Source organism: Acinonyx jubatus, chromosome A2 (genome assembly GCF_027475565.1).
Source record: "Acinonyx jubatus isolate Ajub_Pintada_27869175 chromosome A2, VMU_Ajub_asm_v1.0, whole genome shotgun sequence".
Taxonomy (NCBI): Eukaryota; Metazoa; Chordata; class Mammalia; order Carnivora; family Felidae; genus Acinonyx; species Acinonyx jubatus.
The window spans coordinates 136,478,056-136,493,166 of NC_069383.1; the positions used below are offsets into that span (position 1 = coordinate 136,478,056).

At 43.9% G+C, this 15,111-nt stretch overlaps 1 protein-coding gene across 5 annotated transcripts in view; it reads right to left on the reverse strand.

Annotated features, from left to right (window-relative positions):
• The window catches only part of PTPRG (protein tyrosine phosphatase receptor type G), a 709,728-nt gene that overhangs the window by 162,305 nt on the left and 532,312 nt on the right, over positions 1-15,111 (reverse strand). For all 5 annotated transcript variants that reach the window (XM_027039123.2, XM_027039124.2, XM_027039122.2 and 2 more), the window contains one exon: positions 6,345-6,411. In XM_027039123.2, coding sequence (XP_026894924.1) covers positions 6,345-6,411 — 67 coding nt within the window. The remainder of the gene's footprint in view (positions 1-6,344; positions 6,412-15,111) is intronic.

Sequence of the window (15,111 nt, forward strand, 5' to 3'; positions counted from 1 at the left end):
GACAGTGTATGTTTAACATATCACATACATGTCACATATGATGTGTATAACATATCAGCAGGTGTACAAAACAAAGCCCCCCCCCCGCCATCCTTTAGAGGAAATTCAGATTGCTCAAGGCCCGGAGTCCCTTTCCAGTTCTTCTTGATGGGCAGAAACCTCAATCCTAGCAGGTGGAATATGGAAAAAAAAAAACAGATGCAAATGTACCTGCTCCTACCATCACACGGAAACACTTGGCCAGGGAGTCACTTATATTTGCAAATTTCCTTTATCTCTCCCTTTCTGCCGAACGCCTGGGTGACTCCAGTGATTCGACATTGTCCGTACATTTGGACAGCTGATGAGCATTCCAGGGCAGGGGAGAAAATGGGTGTCAAACATTCCAGAAATGAACCCAGTAGAAAACTAGTCAATCGGGGAAGCTATTTTGCAAAGAAAGTTTTGATCTTGTCATAGCCCCAACTTCCATCACTGAAAAACTTGGAAGAGCCTTGTTTTTTTACTTTAATTGAAGGGTGTTTTCAGGTGATCATTCGTTTGTACTTTCACAGAGAGCTTTCTCGGAAGAGGCTGGTCAGAGAGGACAGGGGGAGGAGCCTTCTGGCTCTGCGTGGTGTCTGAGTCGATTTCTAACTGTCCCCCTCACAGTTCCTCTGAAGGAGAAAGATACCGTCCTGCTCACTAAGGTAGTACATTCAACAGAAGATGGAAAGGACAGTGAGGAGGGTAACAGGAAAAGAGGGACAGAGAATCAAAGCTCAACAACCAAGCAATCACTACGAGCACGCTTCCTTGCAAAAACAAAAAATTGGGGACAAGAGAGACAAGAGAGAGTGGTGAGTGTCACGATGCCTTTTGACAGTGTTCTAGAATATGTACATAAACAGGCTGCTGGATTTTGTGTGGATATTATAAAAAAGGAACAGAGGAGTAGGTAATCCAAAAAAATGAAAGAAAAAAAACTTTTTAATTGACACAGGATATAATATACATTTCTGAGCACTGGTCAATTGGGTAAAACTAGTTGTAAGAGAAGGATACATTTCTATACCTACTCACATACGAGTTTCTTTTTTCTCTTTTTTCTTAGATGGGTTAAAAAAAACAGAGCTAGATTAAGTTTTTCAGAACCAATATTTCTATCAGGTGTGGCTACTATTAAGGGCTGGGTCCTGAATACAGAAAGCAGCGTACGTGACTGAGTCCATGCTGTGAATAGGATTCACAATATCTCCCTAAATCTTTCCCCCCCAGTGGATATTGGTGGTGGTGTGTGAATAAAACACCTGACTATAGATATGTTTTACTGCATCCACGTACTGCTCTTTGGATAGATGGGGCCAGAATCAATGGCAAATCACAGCTCTCTATTTCTATTTCTTTTTTTTTTTTTTTAATGTTTATTTATTATTGAGAGACAGAGAGACACAGAGCATGAGCAGGGGAGGGGCAGAGACAGGGTGAGACACAGAATCTGAAACAGGCTCCAGGCTCTGAGCTGTCAGCACAGAGCCTGATGCAGGGCTCGAACCCACGAACCGTGAGATCATGACTTGAGCTGAAGTCGGTTGCCCAACCAACTGGGCCACCCAGGTGCCCCTCTATTTCTATTTCTGCATGGCTCTCAAGTTTATAAAAATCACAATTCACCTAAAAAATGAACACATAAGAAACAACACTTTATGTTGCCATGGGGTTTCTAGATCTCTCTCCCCATCAACGAAGAAGCAATGTTGCTGAGCTCAGAGCTCCAACATGCTACATGCACTCACCACTAGAGACCTTCGTCTACAGGGATGCTGCTTAAAACCCTGAAACATTCCCCTCTCCACCTGGACAGCTTCTATGTACTCTTTAGGTCTGAGTGGTCATTCTGTCTGAGATGTCTCCTCTGTACCCCCAAATACGTTAAACCTGCTGCTCCCCACTTTCTAATGCAATGACAATGCTTAATCGTATGTCTCCCCCAAGACTTTATAAATGCAAGGAGGGCAGGTCTGTCTGCTGTGCTCTCTCTGCCTAGCTTAGTAGTATGCTTAGATTAGGCACTTAAGGGGTGGGTCAGTTGGTTAAGTGTCTGATGTGGGCTCAGGCCACGATCTCACGGTTTGTGAGTTCGAGCCCTGCATCGGGCTCTCTGTTGTCAGCACAGAGCCCGCTTTGGATTTTCCATCCCCTTCTCTCTCTGTCCCTCCCCAGTTTGTTCTCACTTACTCTCTCTCTTTCTCTTTCTCTCAAAATAAATAAATAAACTAAAAACAAAAATAGCAGGCACTTAATAACTAGGCACAAAAGGAATAAGCACTGCTTCTAAGAACCTCTGAGCATTTTAAAAGTGAGAGCACCAATAAAAAAAAATTCTTGGGAAATGGGACTAGGAGAACGTCTTTGGAAGGAAGATGAGAACCTCCGTGCCAGCCAAGGGAGGGCAGGCCTAAGGTCTTCCTTCCAGAGACAAACTGCCAGCAGGAGCCTTGTTATCTGGCAGCCTCCAGCTGCCGCACCTTCAGGATTGACCATGGTGTGCTCACGGAGGCTGGCCTTGCTGGCACACTCTAGCCGGTGACTGCCCACGACAGGGGAACCCAGGCTGGGCCACTCCTGCCCAACGCAGGACGTCTCTCCCAGGCAGTCTTGGCTCTGAGGTGCTCCGATGGCCTGGCCAACACTTCTTGTTTTTGTTCTTGTTCTTCTTCTTTTTAAGTTAATTAATTAATTAAATATAATTTATTGTCAAAGTGACTTCCATACAACACCCAGTGCTCATCCCAGCAAGTGTCCTCCTCCATACCCATCACCCATTTTCCCCTGTCCCCAACCTCCCATCAACCCTCAGTTTGTTCTCTGTATTTAAGAGTCTCTTCTGGTTTGCCTCCCTCCCTCTCTGTTTTGTAACCTTTTTTCCCCCTCCCCCTCCCCCATGGTCTTCTGTTGAGTGTCTCAGGAGCCACGTATGAGCGAAAACATATGGTATCTCTCTTAGAGGGGAAAGTGGGCGATGGGCATTGAGGAGGGCACTTGTTGAGATAAGCACTGGGTGTTGCACAGAAACCAATGTGACAATAAATTATACTTAAAAAATATGGTATCTTTCTCTGACTGACTTATTTCACTTAGCATAATACCCTCCAGTTTCATCCACGTTGCTACAAAAGGCCAGACTTCATTCTTTCTCATGGCCAAGTAGTATTCCATTGTATATATAAACCACCTCTTCTTTATCCATTCATCAGTTGATGGACATTTAGGCTCTTTCCATAATGTGGCTATTGTTGAAAGTGCTGCTATAAACCTTGGGGTACATGTGCTCCTATGAATCAGCACTCCTGTATCCTTTGGATAAATTCCTAGTAGTGTTATTGCTGGGTCATAGGGTTATTGCTATAAGTTCCTAGTGGTGTTATTGCTGGGTCATAGTTCTAGTTTTAATTTTTTGAGGAAACTCCACACTGGCCAAGACTTCTTGAGAGCTGCCTTCAGCCAGTCCTCCTAGATTCCCTCCTCATTCAGAGATGTCAGACCTGCACTGTCATCCCAACGCTCTCCCCATCCAGCCCTGCTCCTCTTTATCCCTCCCCTGCCAAAAAATTCACCTGCACTTAAAACCCCACCTTGCTGTCTGCCTCACAGAGAACCCCGATGACCAAATGCTAAGTAGGACTGGCCAGTATGACCAGATTTCTCACTGGCATTTCAAATGGAAGAACATACAAGATTCTTCCTATTAAAAAAAAAAAAAACCCTTTCATTTAATGAGGAATTAATATTCTAAGATATGACTCCCAGAGCTGAAGAAATAAAACCAATTCTGAACTGTAACAGAAATCCATATTGATCTTTTCCTTTTTACACATTTCTATTGTCATTTCCAAGCCAGAGATTCTGTGAAGGGCACAATTATTTATGTCCCATCAAATTAACAGATCATTCAAATCCCTCACAGGACCTTCAACTGAAAATGCTTCCAGTTCCACCAAAAGTTGTTCTAGCGATTGAAAATGTTCATTCTCTTCTGGAAGAATGACAAAAGAGATGTGTGTTTTCACAATCCCCTTGTCACAGGGAAAACCCATGACAGCCTGAGAACGGAGGGTGCAGTCACATTTCCAAGATGTTCTCTGACTCCTTTCTCTTCCCAGTCAGAGCAAAACTCAAGGAGCCTTAGTTTCTTCTCCTCTTCTTCAGGTTTCATATTTTGATATTTTCACTTATTTGTACGTCTGCTTGATCCACTGAGTTGGCGGACATTTACTGAACGTCTATTACTCACCACACACGCGGGGGTTCTTGCCCTCATGACGCGGACACTTCAGTAGGTAATACACGAGTGAATAAAAGACAAGGTTATTTTTGATACCTTCCAACGGTTCCAAGAAAGGAGCCTAGGATGATGTGGTGGGGAGTGGGTGGGCCATGGGATAGGATAATTAAAAAAGAACTTTCATCGCACACAGTGGGCATGCCACACTTCTGCTGTACAAATAAGTAAACTTCCTCCTGCAGGGAATTATTCCTGGCAGATCTCCTCTGACTTCTCCATTAGAAAGTGTGTTGAAACCACAACTCAGGCATCTTTGTCTCCCTCCCAGTGCCAGGTAAACATATAAGAGCAAACACGTAATAGCCTCTTGGAGGGTAATTGTGGATAATGAGGAAGGATATAACACGATTATGCCATCACAGAGCTCATGAACCAAATGATGACTAGGCAGTGAGTTTACTGAGATTTGGGGATCTGAGAGCTAACAGAAGCCTCCGCTTATCTTTAACATATGGAATCTCCTTCAATTATCATTGTGGAAATAAGAACATGATCTGCCTTAGCTGGTGGAATGCTTCCTCTCTGACTGAAGAATAGGTACCTGTTTCGAAGAGTCTAGAACTCTTCATGGTGTTTTTGTTTTCAAACATGAATAAGTCGGAGGGAAGGAAGGAAACGATCTAGTCATCATTTACTACGTTTCAGGCCCCAAAACTCAATCTACACCACGAACTGGAATTTCTGGAAGGGTTTGGTCAACTGAATGTCCAAGGGGATCTTATGGGAAAGGAGCTCAGAATGCACAACATGTTGCCCAAATACCAGCTTTCTTTGCACTTTTGAGGTGTCCAGAGAACAATGCAAATATCCCTACTGTCCAAAACCACCACTGTTGTGACCAACATCAAAACACAAACAAATGCGCAGGCAGAAACAGTTTTGGCAAAGTTGCTCTGTTCTCTAGAGAAACTGTCACATAGCCTACTTCCCAGCTCCATGTGAGGGGTTTGCTTTGGGGCAAACTGAAATTTTGAAGAAGCCGTGGAAATTTCTCACAATGAAAACCTCTACGGGGGTGTTTTCAGCCACCCTATTTTCCTACTTTTCATACGTTTATTATTGTTCACTGCTGCACGATTGAATGGTTATAAGAGAAGGACAATTAATCCAGAATCCTGCTGGCTTCAACTGTACCCTGACAAGTGGTTTTAGTTTCCCTGAGAGAAATGGGGGAAGATGTCTGTTAAGGTCTGCAGAGTTGGCTAATGTTGAAAGACAATCCTCCCAGAAAGGTGTGACGATGTTTTATCACAGCTGTGGAGATGAAGGGTAGATTTATTATGGTTACTAATGCTATTTCTGTCAATGTCTTTGGAATTCTAATTAGATTATTAAAACTTTGCAAATCATGACACTACCTCTAGACTCCATACCTCCCTGTGACAAGGGTACTTTTGAAATTAGAGGATCCTGATGTCATAGCTAATGATGCATTGCCGATAATAAAGTTGCGGGGAAATTCTTCCAATAAAAACCAGTTGGGAAAGACAGAACCCATTTATCTTACTTTCTCTCCCAGTTTTATGCCTGAGGATAAGACGTCTGCTACACAGAACACGGCCTAGCTTTTTCCATGCTAGTGGCTCATGATGCTTGCTCACATGCAGCAAAGTTTAATGACTTGTCACAGCTACTTAAATTTTTTCCCTAAGTCTGAGCGGCAAATCAAGAAATTTATTAATGCAAATACACTTGAAAGAAGAGTATTTTTAAGAGAGACATGAGACAGTGGCAGGTTCAACGCATACAAACGGTACATCTTAGGGCATTTTGATTTATAACACATGCACTCAAAGTGGTACCTGAAGAGAAACAAATGGCTTACTGTTAACCCAGATCCATTTTCAGGTAATAAATGGGCATCCTCTTTACCCATCAAATAATGGCTCTAACGCCCTTCAACATCAGTGGATGAGGAATCGGTGTCACCCTGTGTCCTCTGCAAGATAACCCCATTCCTTTAGGTGGAGACCTTAGCTCTTCACATACCAGCAAAAATAAGCGTACATGGCTTACTTACCATGATGTACGACGCCCTTCAACCCATGGATAATAGGATCCAGTGCAGAATTGTCCCTTGGACTGACCTACATGTAAAGGAAACATGATTGGTTAAATCTATTCTGGCATCAGACACAACAGCCTCAGTTTAATCTTCTGCAGAGAAGGGGGTGGGGGAAATAGATGTTATCTAGCAAGCTGCTTAGGTCTTACATATACCATGGCTCTCACCAAACACAGAAGATTTATGACATAATAAAATCAAGTGAGGAAGTCTAAATCAAAAGAAAGAAACTTCTTAGGATACATTAGAACAGGAGAGAAATACCACAGCCCTACTAAAATCTTAAAAAGCAATGGTAAGACTTTCTTCTTGCATTTGTTTTATTAAAAGTACACCCTGATCTGCTAAAAAGTCATTGAAAGTCATCAAAGAGTGATCCATCATTGACTGAATATTTCAGTACCTTCTTGTGATGTGTTTTCCGCCCCCGCTTCTTTTTGGAAAATGGATCTGTGCCCTGCCAGCCTGCTCTCCTTTCTGAGGATCCCAGTTTCCTGTGCTTTACCACCACCATACTATAAGAGGAATTTCTAAGACTACCTCGGAGTAGGAGAGGGGAGGACAGGGCAGGAGAGGAGCTTGAAGAGACAGTACCTCCCAACTTCACTTCCCTCTGGGGTTTTTAATTCCCCCCAAAGTCAAGCCTCTTTCCCATTCTTTCCCTTAAGTTTCTGATTATTACTCAGTATAAATTCTCATTCTGGCCCTTTCCAGAAGACTAAAATTCCACCAGCGTATTATAATTTTGGTTTTTAGGTACTTTCTTGTAGACACTAATTAAAATAGTTACAAATGAAATGCAACGACATCTAGATTTTACTTCAAAATAATCCAACAGTGGATACCAGTTCGAAAAGATGCGACAAGACTGGCTATCAATCAATCATTGATGACCCTAGGTGATGAGTATCAAATGGGTCATGATACAATTTTCTCTATACTTTTTAGAGTGTGTGTTTAAGTTTTCCAAAATCCCTTATCTATATGGTCAGCCTATCTCCTGAGTTTTTTTTTCAGAAATAGTTTTTATATTTTTAGTTATTTTTAATGTTTATTTATTTTTGAGAGAGAGAGAGAGAGTGAGCAGGGGAGGAGCAGAGAGACAGGGAGACACAGAATCTGAAGCAGCTCCAGGCTCCAAGCATCAGCGCAGAGCCCGACGCGGGGCTCGAACCACGAATCGTAAGATCATGACATGAGCTGAAGTTGGATGCTTAACCGAACGAGCCACCCAGGCGCCCCGGGGTGGGTATTTATATTTAACCCACTTCTAACATAATGAAGTTCAGATATTGGTGAATCTTTCAAGGTGTAGCAAGACCCAACTGGACGTTTCCTAGTTAATTTAGGGTCATTGGAGGTCAAAATTTTAGGGTAACTGAAAATCTCCCACATTCCTTCTCCCTGTTAACAAATCATCCACTGGACTGCCACTCCTAGTGTACTCTCGGACAATACCCATACTTCACACGTTTCCTTCTGTTTTCTGCTTCAGCATCTCCACGTTAGCACAGTGGTTCTCACCTGGAGGTGATTTTACCTATCTCCCACTGCCCACACCCATCCTGAGGTCACTGAGCCACGTCTGCAGACACTGTCGGTTGTCACAAGTAGGGACGAAGAAGAGGGGCTACCAGCATCACGTGGTTAGAGGCAAGGCTGCTGCCAAAAATTCCATAGTATTCCGAATAGCCCCCCTACAGCACAGAATTATCTGCCCCAAGATGTCAACGGGGCATAAGGTGAGGTTGAGAAATCCTAGTTGCAGGCACTGTGAGTTAACAGTGATTAATATGTCATTACATATTGATGACAGGAGCCTTGGGTTACGGTGAAATTAAAACACAGGTGTATTATATATGGTGTCACATTTATAGACTAATAAAGTGAGGCAGAATTTGGTACTACACCATAAACACTACAGACACTTCAGAAAGGATCAGTGAATAGGAACCCAGTATACCAGATCACAAAGGTGGAATTCTGGGAGTTACCATTAGCATACCTCCGAATTGCCTGACAGGAAGCTCTAGCCAAGGGTTTGACAGATTGGTTGAGCACAAAGCATTCTTGAGAGGTAAACATCCACAAAAAAAGACATCAAAATGAAGACCTCATATTTACACCCTAGCAAATACTCACCAACATTTTACAAAGATGCTCAAAACTGGAATCACACTCAAGAATGCAAGATAAGAGAGTCTACTGGTAAATGTGGCCAAATTTTAGAAGTGAAAGAATAAATAGGAGTGGAGAGAACTATCTCATATCAAATTGAAGGTATAGACAAAAACATGGTCTTCCTTCTCCTTCTCCAGATTTAGGCTGGTAGAGAAGTTTATGCTACCTCAACCACCCGTAGTTACCCTAATATCTGTGGGAAATGGCAAAAGGGCCACAAACTTGTGTCATGCCTGTCACATGCACCTTTGCAATCTGACTTGGCCACTCCTCCCATCACAAGTGTATACCAACTTCTCCACTCTTTAAAACTGGGCTTGACCCCGTGACTTGCTTTGGCCAATGGGACATGAGCGAACCTGTATAGGGAGCAGCTTACACAGGGCTTGCATGTAGAGTTTTAACCTCTCTTGGGACTCTGAAATTTCGAGACCACCAGGTGAAGAATCCCAAGCTAGACTCTCGGAGGACAAGATGACATGGGGCAGATAGGCTGTCCCCACTGAGGTAGTTCTAGATTAGCCAGCTTGCCAACTATCAGATAGGACAGTGAGTCTCTCCTAGACTATCCAGCCTCACATGAACTACCTGAAGGCCCCAGAGACCACCCGAGCTGGTCCCAACCAGATAAACTGCCCAGCTAACCTACAGAACCATAAAGCAATAAAATAATTTTTGTTTTAATTAGTTGGGATCATTTGTTACAGCATAAAATAACTGTTAGGGTTTCAGAGTGTGTACAGAGGTGGAAGATTTGGGACAGACTAAGAAACCAAGAATTTTCTTATTTTTTTTTTAATGTTCATTTATTTATTTTGAGAGGGTGGGGGGAGGGGCAAAGAGAGGGAGGGAGGGAGGGAGGGAGAGAATCCCAAGTAGGCTCCACGTTGTCAGCACAGAGTCAGACCCGGGCCTCGATTCCATGAACTGTGAGATCATGACCTGAGCCGAAATCAAGAGCTGGTCACTCAAACGATTGAGCCATCCAGGCACCTGACCAATAATTTTCTTGACCAATATACTCTGCTTCTGGTTTGTCATAAAGGTTTCTCAATGAGACTCCACATACCAAGACACAGCATTGGCTGTTAACCCAATCAACTCATGTGCTTCTCCAAAACTGTGTTACCCCTCCTCTACCAGGGCAACATTTCAGATGCTTTTGATTTTCAATCCCAACTGTGGGGGGATGTTTTATTGTTGGGGGACCCTTTAATGCATTCAGTCTTATTTCATGAAAAGAAAGCTCAGAGAAAGCTCTAGTCCCCCATTTCTTCCACTCACCAATAACATTTGTAGCTCATGCAAGAGGAAAATAACCAGGCAACCTAATCCAGGTTGACTTTCTGACCACTTCTGACTACAATATCTCTACTCAAGTCAGATCCCATTCAAGTTCCAGGGCCTGACCCTATATTCTAAGTAACCCCATAAATGAGAAAACCTACAATGCCCATTTGCCTCCATAGCCCCCATTGCTAGTTTCCATGGCTGGGGTTAAGGAAAATAGATCAGGAGAAAGGGAGAGAAAATGGAGATCATTGGCTGGTCCAAATAACTTACTAGTAATACTGAGCTCACTCTCCAGTCTATGTGTTGGTTCTAAAGCTCAGGGTGGGAATCCAAATAGCATGCTAATAAGTGGATTTGTTCCAGTAAAGGCACAACCCTGTCTGAAATAATCCCTTCCATTTACTGTTTCAATCAATTTGCCACTTAAAAAAAAAATCATGAACACAAGCTAAGCAATTTGGATAGCTCTGAAATATGCCTACGGTGAAGAAGGCTGTTTGAGCAACCCATATTTACATCCTGGACTCATCTAGAGTAGAGGAGGCCAGAGGGTGGGGGAAAACAATGAAATTTTGAGTCAGGGATGAACGCTTAGAGCGTCAGTGTCCTCACCTATAAAATGGGGTTACAATTTCCTAATGCTGTCCTAAGGATTAAATGTGTAAAGCTTGGAGTATAATGCTGAGTACAAACGCAACATTCAAGAAGGATGGATGTGACTGGGCAACAACTTGACCCAAACACTCAAATTTAAATGAATGTCAAACAACAGCAGTTTCATCCCTGAAATTGTCAATGTGCTTGGCTCTAAAAGTAATACCTACTTGAGCTCAAATTTCAAAAGATCCAAATTTATGTTTTATTTGACATCCACTCAGTTTCGTAATACGCTGCTCCTTTGAAAGCCACACGAGGAGTTTTCCCGGATCTTGAAATTTGCCACCTTCTCCTCTGAGATCAAAGGAGTTATGCAGTAATACTGAGAAGGTGGCAATTACACAAATGAGCTTAAAATGGCCTCGGAGAAATGGACATCCCCTTGCCCTGCAGTTGGCGCTCTTGTTGCAAAGCTCAGCTCCTGGCCCTTCTAACTCGGAGCAGCTTTTGTGGCATGAGTCATCGTCAAAAGGATGGCATGCCAACGCGACAGAGGGCCCTGAGAGAAAGCCTTTAAGTTGTCTTTAGATATAACAAGCGACACAGGGACATTAGCCACGTAGGAAACCATGACACGTAGGTTTGGGCAAAAGGCCAAATTCATATAAATGCTGATGAAATCTAATCTTCATAAAATTATCTTTCCGAATAATAGACCATGATAAGGATTGAGCCAACTATCAGATTCATAACCACGGTGTCAATAATCTCTAGAGATGCGTCTGCAAGCCAGGGCCTTACGAGGACCTGAGGTCTTTCCTGCTTGAAGCAAAATGAAATGCAAGTAGAGAGGCCCCAGCAGACTGCATGTGCCTCTGTTCAGATATCAGCTGCCACTTTCCAGTCCCTCATGCCATTTGGCCCTTGACTTCGATCCTAATAATCTTCAATCTATCAAGTCCTGGCCATCTGCTAACTAGGATGGCCAAGACAACCTACTTGCCTTGAATCCGACATCACCAGCTGCTCCTTTCATCCTATAAACGTCACATCCAGCCAATATCCTCTTGTGGGAAAAAGGATTTATGCCCGCTGAGAGTGAATGGCTACATGATTAAACCACGCCTGTGAAGGAAAGTGTCAAACAGCAGGACCAGAGACTCCACATGGCCTTCCTGAACTGCAGAGGTGATGAGCCATCCACTCCAAAGGTTAGTGGGCCACTGTGTACTCAGAAGCTGAAGTGTCTGATCAGGACAAGGGCAAGCACTTCTCATGAGATCTGATCTCAGATCTGATTCTCCTCTTCCTCCCACGGCTCTTACCTAAAGAGCCATGTGGCAAGGATGCTGCAGCTCCTTTCATTCTGACTCCAACACCTTGGTCACCACTCAACACATTCAGAGTCAAGTTACTGTCAAGAACTTCCTGGCTCAAACCATTCACAACTTGGTTACTTTTGTACCACTGCATTTCAGTTAGGCCTGACCCAGAGACAGGACACCAACCAGCTTCCTTTATTAATAAATGAAATACTGGTCAGTAATTTAGGAAACGTGTCTATGTGCAAGGACACAAGCATAGCATCAAACCACTAACCACACGGATCCACATTGAAAACACCGTTCTTCTCTTGACTGTCTTTGTAAATACTCACAAATATGGCTTTTCTTCTTGCACAGCCCACAGCCTCTCCCTGTTCTGTTGGGAGAAATTTCTTTTTTCCCTTTGAACATCCCAACGATGCTTTCTATTCTCTCCTGACTGTCACTGCTGCCACGGGATTACGACAGGCAGAATCAGAGGTCGTGGTGCATTGAGCATCCCAAACTGCCACGGAATAAAGTCCGAGAGAAAACAAGGGACACAATCCAGAGCGAGGCATGACAGAGGAAAAAGGAGTTCTGTGAAGGTGTACTGCTTTTCACGAAAGGAGGGATTTTAGCCTCCCCGTCAGCTAAAGGCAACTCACCAAGTGTGGATTCCTGGCCAGGAGGCTTGGCTTCACTTTGAGTAATAAATTTCCAGAATCATACCGTAAGCCCGATCTCATAGATATGCAGAACATCACAGGCGCATCTCACAAGAGAGGCAAGAGCTCCTGTTGGGGGGAAGGGTATGGCCCCGTATCATCATCTATTTTCTGGCACTTGACAGGACATCCTCCTGGGACTGGTTTCCGTCCACAGATGAGAAAACGCCTAATTCCTCAGCCATGGTAAGGGATTAATATGAAAAGGCAACACAATTATAAATGCTAATAGGATTCACCCTCCCCGCTTCAAAAGGAGTTTGAGCACTGACACAGCTTACTTACTGTTAATTCATAATGTTAGTGGAAACCAGTCAATTCACAAGTTATTCATCTCCAGAGAATTGAGATTCGTGGCCAGAGAAGGCCGCAGAGGAAATGAATTTAATGCTCTTGGTCTATTTAGACTGACCTTCTCTATCCCTTTGCTCCCACTACTCCCGCTCACCAGAGTATTTACCACTTAATTGTCAGACTTGGCTTGGAGGAGTCTATTACTGGAAAAACCAACCCAGCAGGGTGACAGCGAGGCCCAGTAGCAAATCCGCACAACTGCGGACCTTGCCAGCAGCAGCCTCGCCTATTGTCAATACAGGCGATTTCTCCTTTTCACGAGGATCAAACTGTCCCGGACTGAGTACACAATGCCATTTCCTCTGGCTTTGGACTCTCTCAAAAACTCAATTTCAAAGCCAAGGCAGGAGCGAGAGAGAGAAAATGGGCAGGCTGGGGCACCTGACAAATGGAACTTCCACATGGTGATTTTTGTCCTTCTTTGTCTTTTTAATGCATTGTGTTTCAGAGCCAAGAAGGGAGTGGGAAAGCCTTTCCAGCAGTTTCAGACAGAGACCCAGAACCTGCCTGTCCCACCCCGGCCAGACTTCTCAAAGTAAAGGCTGCTCTTGAACTGGAAAGAGGCAAAAAAGAAATTCCAACCTAGCAAAGTATGACTGAGATTCTTAGGCTATAGTGCCAACCATTTCACACAGATACTGTTATGATTTTTTGAATTAAAAGAAAAAAAAAAAGGCATGCAATCTGGGGAAGCCTGGGGCAAGAGAAGCTTATTTCAGGTTCAGTGACTTGGCTGCAAGTTTCTCTCGATTCAGTGTGGCAGTGCTGGACAACTTTGCCTTTCTTTTGTTAATAATCCTGCCATGCACTGAAAAGCCCCAACAATATCAAAGTCTTGTGGGAGAAAGGAGAGCTGACTGCTTCCACAGGGAGCAAGTGGCTTCAACCAAAACACATTAGATGTGAACCTTCACCCTTGCTTTCTCTTTCCCTCGAAGCAAAACGCTGCTCAGGGCTCTCCATTTACAAAAGACTCGGAATCCAGAAAGCACTGTGTGGGGACTGCTTTAAATCCCCGCCATGTGTGCAGCAAGAAAAATATAAAAGATGAGGCATATCAGACCAAAGGGGTCACCAGATTGATCCTTCCCTTGAAAACATTCCTCCATGGGTAAGGTCATCACTTTGGATAAAACTGAAGCATCCAGATGGCATTATGAGGGATGGGGAAGACTCTCCAAATACCATGTAGCTATCATATATCAAATATTAAAATGACGTTGCTCATCTTACGGTTGTATAAAGAGGTGATGGCGGAAAAAAACAAATGGTGCCTTTGGCCTCCATGGCAAAACCCCAGGTCTTCTGCTCATTTATTCAACAGATATGCCCTGAGTGCCAAGGGCATGCTGTGGTGGGCTGACACTAAGAGGGCCCTCAGTGATTCCCAATCCCAGGTCTTCAGACCCCTGTGGAATTAACTCCTTCTGGGGATGGGCTGGATCTAGCGGCTTGCTTTTAACAAGTAGAAGAGAGCAAAGTCAGAGACACCCCTTTGATGATCAGGTTACGAGAGACTCTAACGCCCATCTTGCTAGCGGATTCGCATGTTGTGTACTTTGCTTGCATACTTTGGTAAAGTAAATGGCCATGCTAGAGAAGCCCATACAGTGAGACCCTGAAGGTGGTCTCTGGCCAACAGCCAGAGGGAAACTGAGGCCCTCAGTCACACAGCCCTTGAGGAACTGAATTCTGAGTTCAGAATCTGAGTGAGTGTGGAAATGGATCCTTCCCCAGCTGAACTTTCAGATACGACCTCAACTCTGGCTGACACTTTGATTGCAGCCAAGTGAGAAACCATGAAGGAGGGGACCCAGAGAAACTGGGAGATGGTAAATGTGTGTGGTTTTCGCTGTTAAGCTTGTGGTAATGTTATAGGGCAATAGATAACCACATAGCAAGAACTGGGTGCTGGGATATGGAACTGAATGAATCACAGACCTGACAGCCTACTGCTTGTTCCCACAGGGAGACGAGGGCCCTGGCCTCCTTAAAGAATCCACATACCACCATTTTCTTGATACTGGTGCTTCAGCTATTCAAGGTAGTTCCCATCACTCTAAATAGGTTCTTGCCTCTCACAGACCTAAATTGCTATGTTACATCATAGCTTCTAGAGTTTGAGGGGAAGCAATACGTTTAAAATCCAAGTTCCAATGGGTCACCTGGGTGGCTCAGCTGACTGTGTGTCTGACTCTTGATTTCAACTCAGGTTATGATCCCAGGGTCATGGGATCGAGTCCCACATCAGGCTCCACACTCAGT